The sequence below is a fragment of the Fringilla coelebs genome, assembly GCF_963513975.1.
Source record: "Fringilla coelebs genome assembly, chromosome: 7".
Lineage (NCBI taxonomy): Eukaryota > Metazoa > Chordata > Aves > Passeriformes > Fringillidae > Fringilla > Fringilla coelebs.
Window position 1 is genome coordinate 4,934,265 of NC_140035.1, and position 18,278 is coordinate 4,952,542.

General features: G+C 37.9%; 1 protein-coding gene across 1 annotated transcript in view; it reads left to right on the forward strand.

The window, feature by feature from the left end:
* LRP1B (LDL receptor related protein 1B) overlaps nt 1–18,278 on the forward strand; it is a gene marked incomplete at both ends in the record, with an annotated part of 618,484 nt that overhangs the window by 497,348 nt on the left and 102,858 nt on the right. Inside the window, 9 exons of the mRNA XM_084209463.1 lie at nt 4,229–4,421; nt 5,545–5,670; nt 7,687–7,815; nt 9,194–9,313; nt 10,816–10,929; nt 11,120–11,269; nt 13,768–13,890; nt 15,628–15,747; nt 17,780–17,908. Of these exons, the coding sequence (XP_084065589.1) occupies nt 4,229–4,421; nt 5,545–5,670; nt 7,687–7,815; nt 9,194–9,313; nt 10,816–10,929; nt 11,120–11,269; nt 13,768–13,890; nt 15,628–15,747; nt 17,780–17,908 (1,204 nt within the window). The remainder of the gene's footprint in view (nt 1–4,228; nt 4,422–5,544; nt 5,671–7,686; nt 7,816–9,193; nt 9,314–10,815; nt 10,930–11,119; nt 11,270–13,767; nt 13,891–15,627; nt 15,748–17,779; nt 17,909–18,278) is intronic.

An 18,278-nucleotide genomic window follows, 5' to 3' on the forward strand; every position in this document is an offset into this window, starting at 1 on the left:
GGACATGATGCCACTCAGTTACAGAAACCATTACTAAAATACTACTTTTTAAATCGGGTCTTTGGCTTTCACTTTGCAGCAGCAAGAAGAAAATTAAGTTTTCTCAGAGACTGAACATTGAAACTTACAGTTTTTCTGAGTACCTTGCCTCTTGGTTTGGCTTTCTGACAATTTACCTCTTCTCCATTGCAGTAAAAAATAAACCTCCTGGACAGAATGATCTGAGTCCAGCATGCTCTTCTGAAAGGTTTTAGGGAGCTCTGGCATGTTACACCCATACCTGTTGTGGGATAATCACCTGATTCTGTTGTCAAAAGCTCTGATCTGGGTTCTCATTCTTCCTGCATTGCTTAATGAGGATTGTTATGGCAGAAGGAAAAGCCCAGCAGGCTGCTTGGCCTCTAGCAGCGCTCCAGCAGAGTGGCTGATCGTGCTGTAGATCATTCTTACTTCATTTTTACTGACACAAGCAATGCCAGAATCCAGCCTGTTGACTCTGTTATTGACCTAGTGAAAAATAATATTTCCAGGGCAGTTGTTTCACTCAGCCCATGTGCTGTCCTTCTGGATGAGGCCCCTGATTTCTGTGACATCAATGCAAGGAATGATTGTTCAGTTCTGCTGGTGATCTCAGATTCTTTGGGGTGCTTCAGTCCTCCTGTCAAAAATTGTTTGGACAGATTAGCCTTTTCCCCAGTATCTCTGCTTCATTGCTCTCTGGTTTCAGTGAGGTTTACAAGGGTAGAAATTGGGTAGTAGAACATGAAAGGCTAATGGCAATGTAATGAATTTCCTTCCAGATAGCAGCTTCTTTCTTCATTCTGCTCACCACAATGATCTAGTGCAATGAATTAGTAGAAAATCATTTAGCAATATTGAACTGACTCTTTAAAGTGGATTGTAAGGGTTTATTGATTTTTGTGTTGAGCTGATATTTTAATATCAGTATTTGGTTTCAGGAATACTCTTTCAAGTTTGGAAGATTTTTTTTTTGTTACTATTGTTTCTTCTTATTCCTTAAAAGATATGAAGATTCTGGGGGTTGGATTTTTATCATTTTTTGTTTTTTCTGTCAAATCTTCTGGTTTCAAAAACAGAAGTGGTGCTTTTAAAAAAATTATTATTATTCTTTCCCATTTTCTTCTGTTTTCTTTCCCCTGCCCTTCCATGGATTTAATATTATGGCCACACTTGGTTTTAGCTGCTTAGTGCTTTAAATACAACATTTTTTTAAGGAACAGAGATTTCAGCAAATAAAGCTAATTTCAAGTTTTGAAATTTATTTTTCTAATAAATCATGAGCTACTTTGATTTATTTCTCTTTTTCTTCTTCAGTGTGAAATATTTTGTAACATTTTATGCGTGAAAAACTAGAAACATCATTAACTTCCTGTAAACAGTTATTTTTTTTAACATCTAGGTGGAATGTTTTGTTCTCTGCTATAATTTTGAAGACTTATAGGTGTGATTGTAAAAAAATCAATATGGGTTTAGAGATATTTCTGGTAATTATAACCTTCATGTAATTGCAACCTGCCAGTAATTGTAACTTTCAATTTCTAGGATGTTTGTTTTTATTCTGTTGAATTTCTGTATTAATGCAATTCAAGAAGTTCCAGAGTTGGTATTCAACTTCTGTTTTATTCAATTAGATTTTATCAGATATCTTTAGTCTACAGCAGAATTTCAAGCTTTAGGTTTCGCTGTGCATTTTTGAAAAACCAGAGAAACCAGAGAAAAATTTTCTCCTGTTCCTTAGAGCTTGAAATATTCTTCTGTAACTGAAGTTTGGTACCATTTAGAATTAAAACATGGGATGTACTCTTGGATGTGTCCAACTTCCACTCTTGCAGGTGGAAGGGGTGGTAGGGATGTCTTTTCATGACTCCTTAAAGTTTTAAAATTGTACTTTTGTTGTTGCAAGTTTTGGTATAAATTCAGACTTAAAAAAAATAGAAATAAAAAATTGTCACAACTTTCAGTGTTACTATATAAATTAGAATTTCAAAGAGCTGTTGAGGTGGACAAAAGCTGATAGAAATATGAAGTATTTATTTTGGTTGCTTGAATAAAACCAATGCCCTTGGATAGAGCTGTGACTTAATACAGAGACTCCAGGAAATGAAATACAATGAGCATAGTGAAAAAATGTTTGGTTTTGTGGCACTTATTTGGATCTCAGCTCTCCTAAGGCTGAACAGCAATGATCAGTTCTGCAGTGAATTTGCATCCTATTCTTACCATCTGAGATAAATTGGGACAGTGCTCCCCAGCACAAAAAGCTTAGCAGGGCAATGCTTTAGTCTTGGTTTTAACAATAAAATCTTTCCAACTGGGACAGTTTCACACTAGCACAGAGAATATGGGGCTGCAAAATCTGCACGGTCAGATTTCATAAAGATCTTTCAGAAACATAGATGATTTTTAATTTTTTTCCCCTTGAAATGTCTGAATATGAATACTTTAAGCTTTTAAGAGTGTATTATGAAAAGTGTCTTACTGGAAATGTGCACAATTAGAGAAAAATTCTTTTACCATTAATTTATTCCCATTTATCTTTTAATACTTTTCATTCCAGAAAAATGTTGGGTAGAGAAGAGTGTTCCTCCTGGGATATTTATCACTGGGAAAAAACCTTTGCTGGGTAAAATGATTTGCTGTCCAACCCTCTTTAAAATATGCAGAAATACATGATGTGCGTAGTGAAGCAGAATTTGTTATAATTATCTGATTAATGTAAGCAATTTTGACATTCTGTCTGTATAAGTGAATTTAAACACGGACAAGAAGGTTCCTGTGCACAGGACTAGAATTATTTATGTTAGCAGGTTGTTGAGATGTCCTGAACTGGCACAGGTGGGAGCAAACCTGGAGCATCCCTTGGTATTGAATCCTGCAGAACTTCTTAGTCTCCAAGGCATAGCTGTAGTATCAAAACTGGGGGCTTTTGTTTCACAAAATGAAATGTGGATGTCCTCTATAGTCAGTGCATTTGTTATATGGAGAAAAACTTCCTACACACCCAAAATGAATTATTTAATAATTAAATATGGGATTGACTATTACATCTCTGTTCTCATCCCAGCATTTTTTAAAGAGCTGTCACACAGCATCCCCTTGCAAGCACAAAGGATTGCTGATTCATGGGGATTTCCATGAAATCTCGTAGTTGTTATAAACTCCCTCTGGGAAAGGGGATAAAGCACACCAAGCAGATGGAAAACCATGGTGATCTAAGTACATGTGTTAAAGGATGTTATTTTTCTAGTTTTATCCCAATTTCCCTATGATAAGTTGCACATAGACACAGGATTTTTTTTTTTTTCATAGCCTGGGTGAGAACTGTTCCCTCTTTATAAATATACATAACCTACTATTTTTTCACAGACAAATCCAGAATACAATTCAATAAAAACAATGAGTGTTATTGATATCCATTATCTAATAGAATTAACCCCCTTCCTGTAATTCTCTTCAGCCAAAATTAAACTTTTAACTAAAAAACTGATAGAAGTTCATAATATTCTTCAGAAGGGAAGGTGTTCATGTGAAATTTTTAATTCTGATATATGGAAAAAAAGAACATATACAAATATTTTACAGGAGCTGTTGTTTTGGATTGAGATAAAAGTCATTGTATTTCTAGAATTTTTTTTAAACCTTATAGTGACCTCATAGTGCTAGTTTTTTCAAACTATATATAATGACCTTCAATTCATTTGTTCCTTCTAGGTTTTAAATTTGTTATTACCATGGTGAGATTGTATTTTTTTTCTGAATTGGGAAACCTGAAACATTTATTATCTAGGGTTCAGGTTTCTAATGTGATGATGTGGTGAGCACTCTTCAGTTCTGAAGCTCTTCAGTTCACTTTGGTTCCTAAAGACTGAATTTTTAGACTTTCAGCCATGCTGAAAGAACCTCTTCTCTCTTCTGTTGGAGCTATTAAGCAGGTAAAGTGTTGACTAGGTATTTTTACAGGCACGTTCAGATAAACTGTGATTTTTTTAATTAAGGAACAGCTGCCTGGTTTTCTGAAATTTGGATGCCTGTGGCATCCTTTTAACACATTTTAAATGCTGTTATCTCATTTCCCCAGGTGCTGCAGGTATAAAAGTATTAAGCCTTTTGCCTAAACGTCATGGGAGTCGCAGTTTGCACTTTAAAATCCCCTCATTCAGTGACAGCACTTCCTCTCCTGTTTCTCTTCTGCACTTTTGCATTTTAGGTCATTGTCAAGTCTGGCCCAGGCACCTTCCTCAGCCTGGCTGTGTACGACGAGTACATCTTCTGGTCGGATGGAGTGAGGAGAGCCATCCTGCGTTCCAGCAAATACACGGGAGGGGACACCAAAGTTCTCCGCTCCGACATCCCGCACCAGCCCATGGGAATCATCGCTGTCGCCAACGACACCAACAGCTGTAAGCTACAAAGCAGTTTTCCTAATGCCAATAGCATTCATTTCTGGGATTTTACTTAGTTTTAGCGGAGTTAAAAGTGTTTCATGGTGTTTCATAAATTCTTTTGTTAAGAAAAGATGGGGTATAACTTTTTCCAAGTCTGAAAAGACAGGTGTCTGCTAAGGAAGGCAGGGGTCTTCCTTGAAATGGAAAATGTAAATCCCCTCCCTCCAAATTATTATAATTTTTAAAATAAGAGGATCTCAGGCAAAGATATAGGAATAGGAATAGCAGTTCTTTACGAGGAAAATTAAAATACAAATGCAATAGTACAAACAAACAATAGAAAATCCACTGACAGAGTCAGAATAGGACCCAACCCCCTGTGTGTCAGGGTGGGGGCACAGCCCCATCCCAGGGGGGCTCAGCCCTCCTGCAGTGCCAGCTGTGGCTCTGCTGCAGCAGGATCCTGCACAAGGGGGGAGTTTTCCTCTGCAGCTCCAGGGCTGCTGGAGATGGGCCTGCTCTCCCTCTGGGAATGCAGGGCAGGAGAAAGCTGCTCCTCTGGGAATGCAGGGGGCAAAGGCTGCTGGGGTGTTCCAAACCTCAGATTGTATCCAGGTAGGAATGCTTGGCTCCTCCCCCTGGGCAGAGCATCTCCCCATGGGATGATGGAATTTAATCAGCCATGCAGGGACACTCACTGGCCCATTAACAGAAGAAATTTTCCCAGAGGGAGGATTGTTTTGTGGAAGAGAGAAAGAAAACTGCCCAATTAACTGTCCCACCTCTAACAGATGGCAATAGACTACACACTTATCTTGCAACCCAGGACACCAAGTAAATAAGCATTATTTAGAATGTTCTGCTATGGGTGTTGAGCTCAGTGGATAGCAGTTAAATACTTTCCTGTCAAATTTCTGCAGTTTTGAATGTTGCAGGTTTTTAAAATTATTATTTTCCAGGTGTTTGTTTATCTTTAGCATGCCAGCATCTGAGGGATGCTGACATTTTCATCTGACTGATAAAACCGGAATCAATTGCCCATGAATCTGAGATACGGTGACTTTTGCTCCCTCAAAGACATTGGCCACTGAAGCAAATTTAATAAAATAGAGTTCATCTCTTGTCGTTTGTCTTCCAGGTGAGTTATCTCCCTGTGCACAAATGAATGGAGGCTGCCATGATTTGTGCCTTCTGACGCCTGATGGACGAGTCAACTGCTCGTGCAGAGGGGACAGAGTCCTGATAGATGATAACAGATGTGTGAGTAAGTAATAGTGGCTGACATGATGCTTTTCTGTGCTCTGAGGCACTTTGCTTTCATAGGACAGTTGGCCCAAGCCATTCATTTTATTTCTTCTGTATACTGAAAAAAATTGATCTGGCTATTCAGCACAAACCAGGCTTTTAGCTCTTTTGTCTCATAAGGCTTTTGGGGGGTTAAAACATGTTCATACTCTCCTTAAACTCCTAGTATGGTAGTGGGTTGCTGTTTCCTATAAATAGAATTTTTACGTATTTATCACAATTACTGCTAAGATAGATATATCTGTATGTATCCTTCCCTGGGGTTATGTGGGATAAGCTACTGAAGTTGAACCTTAATTAAAGCACTTTCTCACCTATCTCTCTATGTTGTCAAACCAGTGATTGGCAGTGGAAGTGAGAGAGGTTCAGCAGATGCATTCACATGCCTAACAATTTATTTTATAATTATATGGCATTTATATTTTCCAAATGCATCGCAATTCTTAAAATTGCTCTTAGGTAAAACCATGTTTAAATTGTCATCTAGGAGATGAAATAAGATTTAATCTTCTAAATTACTCTGTAGAGTGTTTACAGGAAATGTTGATCTCAGTTATCAGGAAAGAAAAAGAAGACGACATTAAATGATGGGTAGAGTAGCACAGAAAGGATGGAAACAAGACAGACTAGAGTTTAGCTTTGAGATCAAAAGTTCCTTTCTTCATAAAAGAATTGCAAGTGATACTCAATAAAATTGAAAGTTAGCAATTCTAGCTGAGAGAAAGAATTAACTGTCCTTTCACAGTGTAATTAGGCTGTATGACTTACTGCCAGTCAAGAGTCCTGAGACAAAGCTTCAGTGAAATTCTGAGGGGGGGAGATGATGATATGGGTAATGACTGCTCCGACTACTTACTTGTCATCAAAGAAACCGTTTGAAAGGTGTTTAAATTTTTTATTTCTCCAAGATGGAGTTTGAAGCAATCTCTACAAGGGTGTCCAGTTAGACTCAAACTGAGGGCAGGTTATACTGCATATACTTTTATTATTTTCATTTTTTTTTTCTAAAGATTGCAGTCTAAGATGCTGAACTAGATGAAATACGAATGGAATTGATAATTATTCTCCATAAGTTCTTACAATGCTAAAAAATGGAGGGAAAAGAGATAAAAATATGAGAATGTAAAGGACTAAATAAGTCATATTCAAGACCAAATCTCACCTTGTTCAGAATCTGTTTTCAGCACTTTTTCTTCATGTTTCAATCAAATCAAGAAATGCTTTCAGTTTATATTGGCTTGGCTATTGCGTATAACAAACATTTGTTCTTCCTGAATTTTTACTGAAGTGATTCTATTGGAAACAAGAAAGAAGCATAACAATTGGGTATAATTTCTCCATACTTCTTCTTTTTGAGTGATCTTAATGATGCTTTGATGCTCCTAGTTTCTCTTCACTTTGATATTTTGGTTAGAACCATACTCACAAAGCAGATGCATGACTTATCCTGAAGTTCATGACCAAACTGTTGTGTCTAATTTGTGAAATGTTTTTGTTTCTTAAGTAAAAGAGTAAAAATTTTAAATGTGCTCCTGGTTCTCTTCTAAAATAAGAGATAAAACATCTACTAGTTAAGAAGGGGAGGGTTTTTGTGCATGAAAGAAAAATGTAAAATGGAAGCAGTAGGTTTTGTGCCTTGGGGTTTAGGCTGTATCATTCAAGCTGGGGGTTGGGATGGCATGGGTGGGTAGAAGGAAGCTGAGCACAGTAGTTCCAAAATTCTTCTCTTATCAGAATGAGTGCTTGTGAATTGTTTCACTGCATGTTCCTTCATGGATATTTGTCAATGTAATTTCTTTTACAGGTTGTCTTTGTAGAAGCTTTTAAATTCTGATGCCATGGTGTGTTTTACTGTTTTGTACTCAGGTTTTCAAAATTCACGTAGGTCAAAATTGAAATGCAGCCAGCATGTTTTCTCATTTTCACTAGTTGTAAAAGCTTTTAAAAATTACATGTTAATGTGGTTTATTTTTAGGTAAAAATTCTACTTGCAACATCTATTCAGAGTTTGAATGTGGGAACGGTGAATGCATTGATTATCAGCTGACTTGTGATGGCATTACTCACTGTAAGGACAAGTCTGATGAGAAACTTTTCTACTGTGGTGGGTATTTCCAGATCTTTCACCTTCCTGTTGTCATGGTGGTGTTAAACATGCTTAGTTTGCTTCCTCTTATTCCCACCAACTGCTTGGCCAAGATGCCCAGGAAGAAAATGCCAATACACAATGAGAAAACCTTGACATGACATGGAAAAAATTACCTCAAAATTTTTTTTCTTCCAAACTTCATGTATTAACTGACATATTTAAGAAAAAGCATCTCAAAGGTTCTCTCATGTTTCTATCTAGAACAAAAAGAAGGAAAAACATGGCTAACTGATTTTTTAAAGATGGAAGATACCTTATTGTACAATAATATAAAATATATAAATGCTAGTTATTAAAATTATAAATAGATTTATAAATACAAGATTTGTTGCCCAGAGCAGCTGTGGCTGCCCCATCCCTGGAAGTGTCCAAGGCCAGGTTGGACAGGGTTTGGAGCAGCCTGGGAAAGTGGAAGGCGTCCCTGCCCATGGCCTGGGGTGGAAGGAGATGGTTTTTAAGATCCCTTCAAACCCATTCCATGATTCTGTGATTCTGAGAACAAACAGTTTGTTTTTCCATGGATTTGCCACGTAATTTTATGAAGGACATGCTTTAATTTGCAATGTGACAGTGAACACCTTTCCTCGTTTAAATCAACTGTACCAAATATTTTGCTACATGTTGGAGAAAAAACCTGGAAGAACTGGGGCCCTTTCATGCACTAGGTCATATACAGGATGTTGCTTTCTGAAGCTGATAAAGAGCAGAGTGCTGGACTCATTATTTTGATTAACTAAGGCAGTGAACATTATTATTGTGACTTCTGCAATAATTAGGGCTTTAGTAAATCAGTCCTGAATTTTCAGACATATCATTATATGTTAAATTCATACATTCTTCAATAGTGTTCTTGAGCAGAATACTTTTGGTATTGGTGCTCAGAAATCCAGAAACCTCTCTGCTAATGTTTTTTGTTATTTTATTCTGCATTTATTCCTGTTTTGGTTTAGGCCAAATTTGGTACGCTTCATTCTGTGTGATGCCACATGCAAACATTCTCCCCAAACAAGTGTGTCAAAACAAATGCATTTAAAGTACATGGGCATTTTGTACCAAGATAATAAAAGCTGGGAATTAGACCACCCTTTTTTCTTTTTTTTTTTTTTTGGGTCATTCTTTCTCATCATGCTTTCATTTATTGCTCTTTATCCCCATATCAGTCCAAGTTACGCTGCATAATAGATGAGCAATTTCTGAAGTTTGGTTTTTTTTCCCCTGTAGCTTGGAATGCATCACCAATTAAAATATTGTTCTGGAACGTTTGTTTGGATGGAGGGTAAGGCTGTTTTCACGAGGTGTCAATCCAATCATGAGCTGCTATTTAACTTTCCAGAAAACAGAGGCTGTCGGAAGGGCTTCAAGCCGTGCTCCAACCGCCGCTGTGTTCCCAGTGACAGAGTCTGTGATGGTGCCAATGACTGTGGTGACAACTCTGATGAATTTGACTGCAAAGGTAAATGGCATCTTATTTCCAAGGTGATTTCACAATATTGCTTTGTAAATACTCATTATGCAAATAGGAGTAGCTGGAAAATAACGTGCGATTTAATCATAAGGTGGGATTGATGCAAAGGCTGATTTCGGTTTGCACCTATGGTCTTCTAGAAGGAGAGTGGTTTTGGCTATAAAATATAAAATATACATCTGCATTATGCATATAATATTTAATGTTTTATATGTATAAAATATAAAATACAGGTATCTTCTGTGAGGTAATGAGAGAGTAACTTTACTGCAGGCGCATTGAAAGATGGTGATTTCTCCTCTGCATGTGCCTCTTCCCTGAAGCAGGAAATGCTTCATTTCTCTGCTTCTCAGACGCATGGCACTGTCTGTGTCCTTTGCAAAGCTTGCTAGAATTGTTCTCCTCTTCATATCAGAATTGTTTTTTGATTGATATCTTTTAACATGAATATTTATATCTGTGCAACAGCCAATGCATATAGACCAGCAAGCAGACACACAAATCCTTAGTTACAATTCAGAAGGGCTGGCAGGGATATTATTCCACGTGATTTATAACTAAAAGCTAAATAGCAACAAGCATTTTGTGAAGGCACCAAATTATTTTAGTCATTTATCTAAGTAGGGGTAAAAGCATATAGGCAAGAACCCCAAGCTGGTTTTACACAAAATAAATCTGAGATTCATGGATGATCCTGAAAATACTTCTTCCTCCCTCAAATGATGATGTGGTGGTTTCAGTTCAAAACCAGTTGGAAACACCAATTTCATGTATTGGTTTTGGTTCACCAATCTGAGATTTTGTCAATTTTGGGATTTCCTGGCCAATGCATCAATGAGTGTGGTGGGTTCAGTGCTGGCCAGTCACCAGAGCATTCACTTCCTGCTGTGAGGTAGGATTAGGAGAAAGGCAAAGCAGGCTCAAAACTTTAAAAGGGTAAAAAGAAAAATTTATTAACAGTAACTAGAAGAAAGAGTTATAAGAATCAGAACAAAACCTTCAGAACACTTGTCCTCCCCTCACAACCTTTTCTTTCCCACTGGCAACGTAAAGAAACAAAACCTAAAATTTCAGTAAGTTTGCCACTTGTAGAAAAGTCTTTCTTCAGTTCACTTAGGAAGAGAAGTCCCTCTTGTTAATGTTATGGAGATTTCTCCACAAGAAATAAAACAGTTCTCTTGTGGCTCACAATTTTTTTCACAAATAGCAGCCGCCCAGGGAAATCTGCAATCGTGCAAAACGAGGACAATTGATTATCTCAAAATGAATTGAACTGCCTAGACACACTTTTAGGCTTAAAAAATAAATTAAAAAATTAGCAACCTATAAGGTGTAATAAACTCCAAATCACACATCTGCTGGAAAGTACAGCGTGTCCTGAATGCCTCATTCTGAAAGGCAGAAGGTTTAACCATCACCACGTGTCTGATGTGCATCTGAAGAGCGTGTTTAGCACACAAATTTCCATCCTTTCCAACCGCGTGTTGCAGACTCGGCGTGCGCCCCGGCGGAGTTCCGCTGCGCGGACGGGCTGTGCGTCGGGAAATCGGCGCGCTGCAACCAGATCATTGACTGTGCAGATGCCTCGGATGAAAAGAACTGCAGTGAGTTTGTGTTCCTGCCCCCTCCCAGCAGCTGCTCCCTGATTGTTCCTTGTTACGGAGCGGTTCAATCCCGGGTGTTGCTGCTTGGGATTCCAACGCCTGCGTGGGCTCCTCCAGCCCGACGTGAAAATTAAACGTTGAGGCTCTCAGGCTGTGTTAGGTGTTGTGGAAATTTTCTGTCTCTTTCCAGATAATACAAACTGTGCTTACTTCTACAAACTTGGGATAAAATCTTCAGGATTTATCAGCTGTAATTCCACTTCCCTCTGTATACTGCCAGAATGGATTTGTGATGGCTCTAATGACTGCGGAGATTATACAGATGAATTAAAATGCCCAGGTAACTGTAAAAAAAATTTTAAAAACCAAACACAAAACATTAATTTACCTTTTAAACAAATAAAAAAAATTCCTGTTTGGGGAGGGAGAGTGTTTCTCATTGTGTTGCAAAATGTTTATTCAGTCAATACTGATTTATTTAACATAGATATTATTCCAATGCTGAATGCAGTTTATTCACCTTTATTTTGTTTTTCCTGGGATTATGCAAATTATTACAAATGAATACTGACTTTTTTTCTGAAGCAAACTGTAATGTCTAGCTTTCTATTTCCTCCAGGTTAGGCCTGTCATTTATCATTTTTATTTAAGTAAAACATGAGTCATTAAAATGTCAAGCTCATCAAGCATCAGCATAATCACTCAGGAACTTTTATTAGCTACTGCTTTAGTGGGTGGTATTTCTTTTCTTGCTGACTTGTTTTACTTTCTCTTTTATTTGGTGGAGGTCCTTGGAATAGGCTGCCAGGGTAGAATGCTTTTGTGGTAGGAGCCAGGAGAAAGGGATCATGACAACTTGAGCCCCAGACACAGGACTGGGATTCTATTTAATGTTAACCAGTGAATTATTCATAATATCAAATTCTTACCTAATGAAGGAGGGCATTTATGTGCTTGCTCCATTTTTATCCAGAACCCCTCGTTTGAGTTTGAAAATATGAATTACAAAATGAAAATATTTTTTATTTCTATTTTTTTATATTTGATTCATTTTAGAGTGAAATTAACCTCCTGTTGACCAGTAACTCTCTTTCCTCTAAGAACTAGTGTTGAATAAAAATAAATATTTGCTAAATAATACATTTTATTTGCTTATAAATTTAGAACTTCTAATTTTTTGTTGTTCAATGCCATCAAATTTTGGCATAGTAGTGGACAGAATCTGATTCTTTCCATTTAATATTCTCTTTATCTGCGTGATAATCCTGTTGTGTCACCAGAAGGTTCTGTTAGAATTCTCACATACATTGTGCCAAATTTATTGACAAAAATATTACCAGGATCCAGAGGAACCTGGGACTTCAGCAGAACTGTCAGCCAACCTATCATTAGGAACTTCCATCAGTCCTATAAAATAGATGAATATTTAGTTAGAATTTTCATTCTAATCTCTGCCTTCTCTAGATTATCTCTTAATTATGAAGAATTTATTGTATATAACATTTCATTAAGGTCAAAGTAGCTGAACTTGCTGTGTTTTTAGACAAAGAAAAGGGTTGTTTTTCCGTACCAAGGAAAATGTTGAGAGCAGGGTGCTACAGCTTGGGTAAACTAATGTTGCATAAGTGCACTAATGTGCATTTTATTCCATTGTCCATTTATTTGTATTACTTCTCTCTGAATTCCAAATGTGTGCCAAAATGTTCCATCATTTTAATGTGTGACTAATTGCCTGGATCATTCCTCCCTTTACTTGGAAGCAATACCATCCCCACTCAGCCTACATGTGATTTCCTTTGCCATTTCATTCAAAACTGACCAGCTCTGGCACATTAAGTTTTTGAGTGTTGTTTCTGTTATGAATATTGCAATTCCCATTAGCAGTTTAGTTCAGTGTCATTGTTCTTACAGAAAATTACAGCAAAATACTCATGGAGGGTAGCTTTGCTTAGGGAATCCTTAATATCTACCAAGTCATCACAGATGTTCCACTTCTTTCTTTAGTCTTTTTTTTTGTTGTTTTCTTTTTCATTCATACAGCTGTAGAAGCCATAAATGTTTATTTTACCTTTCCTTTTAAAAGAGAGGAGGCTGAAAACAAATCCAGTACACTGAGGGAATAATGAAAATCATGGCAGAGAGTTTCAGTGGTCTCCAGAGCTTGGAATTCCATCCTGGGTTTTCTCAGGACCTTGCTTAAGATTTTGAAAATAAGCTGGTTTTAGACTAATAATTGTGCTTGCATCATGAAACTCTACATGTGGCATGTTTTCTTTCCTCACGCCTGGTTTCTTAGCCATTCACAAAAGTCAAATTTTAAATTACTTTCTGACTAAACAAAATTAAAAAGACGAGGGGGAGCGTTTTAATTCCTGACCAAGTCTAAACCTCTGGCTCCAGCATCACTAGTTTAGCTCCTGTTAGTCAGTGCATGCATGAGATTTGTGGCTTCTCCCAGTGACAAAAATACTGCCACAATTAGATTATTTTGTAAATGACAACAGAAAGTTCAGAAGGGCAATTTCTTCAGCTGGTGTAACACAACAAGCAATGCTGACCTGCCTGACCTCAAAACCTGTAAACTGAACTACTTTCCTCTCCAGGCCTTTTGATTTAGTTTGTAGCTGTGCTCTGATTCTTCTCTAAAAATAAAAAAATAACTACTTCAACTCCTTAAACTACTTAGCAATCACTTTTTTTTTTATGAACGCATTTTTTTTTCCATTTTTAGACATAAACACTTTGTCCATCAGTATTCAGAAATTTAGCAGAAATGTATTAGGCTCCTAATCATACTAGTAGAGACCATTTTACATTACATTCTTTATTTTATCACAGTTCAAAACAAACCCACATGTGAAGAAAATTATTTTGGTTGTCCTAGTGGAAGATGTATTCTGACCACCTGGCTTTGTGATGGGCAGAAAGACTGTGAGGACGGAGTAGATGAATTGCACTGTGGTGAGCATTTTGTCTTATTTGTATTTCTCTAGTCACTAATGCACTTTGGAAACAGACAAGTGTGCATTTATATCTCAGAGAGTCTAAAAAGTCTTTAAAGCTGTGTTTTCAGATTCAGCTCTAATACTTCATGCTGCCAATACCTTAAATTCTATTTCATGCCAGCTCTTTAATTTATTTTTTTTCTCTTAAGGATATATTTATATCCAGGGTTTTTACAAGGTTTTCTATTACTTTAATATTTAACAATTCCACTAACTCTTCACAACTCCTCATTAGAAGTGTTTTACAGATATAATGAATTTGAATCAGTGTCTGGAGCCCATGAGGAAATACCCAAGCCTCAAAGTAGGCATTGCTTAGCATCAGAGGCCATACAGATATAACTGTTTAAAGTAATGACAAAAGTGATGTAAATATAATACAGCATGAACTGTGAACTGGATTAACGGTCTGTTCTGTCTCAGATCTTATCAGATTCTTAAATTTTACCTAATTGAGGCACAAAGCAGGTTGGTTTTACTCCTAGTGAAAGCTGGTTTTTCAGTTTGTATGGATTACCTGAATGGATTATTTTTTGTAATGAAATTGTACCAGAAAGTACTGTCAAATTTTTCCATTCCCAATTTAAATAAGGCCTGAAATTTGGGGGTTTTTTCCATTTTTTTTGTGGGTTTTTTCCTTTACTTCTTACCATGACTGAACATTTTATTGCTTGGTATTTATTTTACTACTCTCTTCATGACCCAGTTCCCACTGACATGGTTCCATATTTGGTTTGCAGTTTACATTGTACATTTTTATCTCGTAACTTTGAAATTAGGAAGTGCTGTGCACTGTGACAATCAGAATATTTTTTGTTGGCCACATTTATCAAGCATAACTTGGTGTTTACATTTCTCCAGGTGTTATTCTCTTGTGTACAATACTGTAAACTGATTTTTGTGGGCAAAAGGGAAGGGGGATTAAGTCAATGTTCTTACCCCATTGATTGCTCTTGGTCATTTTGTGATACCTGTTACAATGCTCTCCTTTTAATTCAGATTTCTTACCTAAAATTCTTTTAATGTTAATATTAAAATTTGTTGTCATCAAAATCAGTTGCAACAAAATAGACTTTATTCTTAAAGAAAGAAGCCTGGGAAAAATGAAAGATCTGAATTTTTCAGAAAAGATTAGCACTGATTTAGGACAGTTTTGCAGTCTGATTTTTGAATATAGAAACTAAGCTTTAATTTTCAATGTATAGAAAAGTGTAAATGGGAAAAAGAAAATACACAGAAATTTTTCTTGTGAGAAAAAATAATGATATCTTTTAAAGATGGAGTTAACTTCTGGAATACCAGGAGGAAGGCTGGGTTGGAAATTTTGAACTGTGCCCTCTCTGTCCTACTACCCAAATAAAGTTCACTGTAGCTGTAGGAGTTGTTAAACGTGCAAACCAGGCTTCAGTTTTCTAAGCTGTTTATCCTCATCCTACTTACAAAATATTTGAAAATATGGAATGTCTTTTGGAATATGTTTATTTTAAAAAATATGTTGGTGAATACAAACTTGCACAAACTGGTAATATGCTGAATAACAAGATTGGGATTGTACAGTGTTGGAGCACTTTAATATATGGAAGATGGGAGGAGAGAAAGGAGCAATGCAAAAAATCCTAAACTGTGCTTAAAATGGCAGGGAATGCAGTGATGTTGTGAACCTAACAAATGCAGGGCCTGGTGTCACCCCCAGATTCATCCTGCTCCTGGAATCAGTTTGCTTGCTCTGCACACAAGTGCATCTCCAGGCAGTGGACCTGCGACGGCGAGGACGACTGCGGAGATGGGTTAGATGAGAGCGATGCCATCTGTGGTGAGCTCACTCCTGATCTTTTCCATTCTGGGCTGGGTCAGATCATGCTGAATGATGGTGATCATGTGCTCCAAAGAGAGGCTGAGAGGGGAGCAAGGACAGAAACTCCAAAGGGTGTGAGGGATCTCCTCCCTCAGCCCCCTCCACCCAGCAGATAGCTTCATTTTTATAGGGACCATATGATTTGTGTGATTCTATTGATGCCTAAAGAGGCTGACCTAGAACAGAGGCTAGATTGAGTTAAAGGAATTAAGTAGGTTTTTATTAAAAGGCCTTCAAAAGATACACCTTGGGCAGTCCAAGAGCCTGCCCATGGCTCTGCCCAGGATGGACCCAAAATGGTCACAAAAATGGACAATTGGTTAGGAGTTTTCACACTTTTATAAGTTTTGGTCCATTTCCATATTGGGGTCAAATGTCCAATTACAGCTTCAGGTTATATAGTCCCACCCTCCCAGTTTGTTCTCCTCAATTAGTTGGTGTTTACACTTTTTGGGCCTGAAGCTGCAATGGTGTCCTTGGTTCCCAGGCTGGGAAAGGATTGTTTTGTCTGACTACCCTGTGGAGAGAACTTGCTAACACTTCGTATGAAGTTTAGAGTTACACACCATGACAGTACAGAAGCTGAAAAATATGAAAGCTAAAACTTAAGGCATCACTATCAGTAAAGTTATGAATGGCAAACCAGCTGGGTAAAAGGACGGCCAGCCTGTTCTCCAGTTCCTATCCTTGATGTAAAACCCCTGTTTGAGTTTTACATTTGAGTGCGAGGTGCTCGAAGACCCTAAAGGTATTGTATTTTTGTTTTAAGTTTGTTTTTCTTCCTAGCTCTTTCTTCTATTCCCTCTTAGATAAGTTAAAAATACTTCACTAAAAAGGAGACAGTGCATTTTCTACTAGTTTTAATTGGAATTAAATAAAATAATAATTTTTAAAAAATTTTTTTCTATCTTACTTATGCAAAAGGAGCAACTTTTGCTTACTTACACTCATTTGCCACTTTTTTGATATTTCTGGATTTTAACTTAATGTAAGAAAAATACTGATTTTTCCCTAAGATTTTCTGTCAAATGGGGGAAGTTTAACCCTAGGGTATAATATTATCTAAAAAATAGCCAAAAAAAAAAAAAAGATTAGTCAGGTAAATAATATGTTGAGTTAGTTGGATCAGAGCTGTCAGATATTTTTTGCTACCACTACTGTTGTACTTGGCAGACATTGTTTTTTTCTATGTGGGACTGATTAACAAAAGTTTGGAGTTCCCTTGGCTTCCTGGCATAGAATTTGGTGATGCAGGGATCACGTGGTTTGGAAGATCACTTCCTGTGTCCAGTCAGTCCAAACATGCAGCCAAAGTTACTGACCAAAACTGGTTTGAAAAGTTATTCTGCTGGATAGTTTCCATGAAGTGTGGGGAATTTAAGAGGCTGAATAAATGAAAAGAATGGAAGAAAGAGCAGATGGTCAAAAGCTGGGGTTGTTTAGCTTGGAGAAAAGGAGACTCAGAGGTGACCTTATCACTCCTTATCTATAACTCCCTGAAAGGTGGTTGTAGCCAGGGGGGTTGGGTTCTTTCACCAGGCAGCACTGACAGAACCAGAGGACACAGTCTCAGGCTGCACCAAGGGAAATACAGGTTGGATATTAGGAAAAAGTTTTTAATGGAAAGAGAGACAAAGCTCTGGAATGGCTGCCTGGGGAGGTGGTGGAGTCCCCATCCCTGGGTGTGTTTAACAAAGCCTGGATGTGGCACTGGGTGCCAGGGTTTAGCTGAGGTGTTGGAGCTGGGTTGGACTCCATGATCTTGATGATCTCTTCCGACTGGTCATGCTGTGAATTCTGTGAAAATTTGACTGTAAAACGATCCCAGCCCGTAGGTTTATCGTAATGTGCAGAATGAAATAATCGCTGAGATTTGAAAATAAACCCCTTTAATCATTACCATTAGTCACCATACGAGCATGGGCTAGGGTTTTCCAGCTGGGGATTTGGGATGGGGCAGTGCTGAGGGCTCCCTGCCATGTGTCCCCAGGCTCAGTGACGTGTGCTGCAGACACCTTCAGCTGCCTGGGCTCCCACGCCTGCGTGCCCCAGCACTGGCTCTGCGACGGCGAGCGCGACTGCCCCAACGGAAGCGATGAGCTCTCCACGGCGGGCTGTGGTAGGTTTGCATGTCAAAAACACATTATTCTCATCCTATTTCATGCTATTTTCATGTCCACTTTGCTAGTGGTGTGTGCTGGCCCCTGTGTGAGTACATGGAGGGGATCCTTCACCGCTTTACTCAGGCTGACAGAGCGAGGCAGCCCAGCTGGAGGTCAGGGTGTGTGGCACTTCACAGGTGTTATTCAGTGTTCACTGGTGAAAATCAGCACTTCAGTGACTCTGCAGTTTTATTGCCCTTCCTGAAGGAAATGCTGCTGCTCATGTCAAGGGGGATGTACATCAAGGAAAGAGATGCAAGTTCTGTCTTCAGTTTGCTCTGTCTAATTGTTCAGATCCTGACAGCTCTTGCCCTATAAAATGCTACT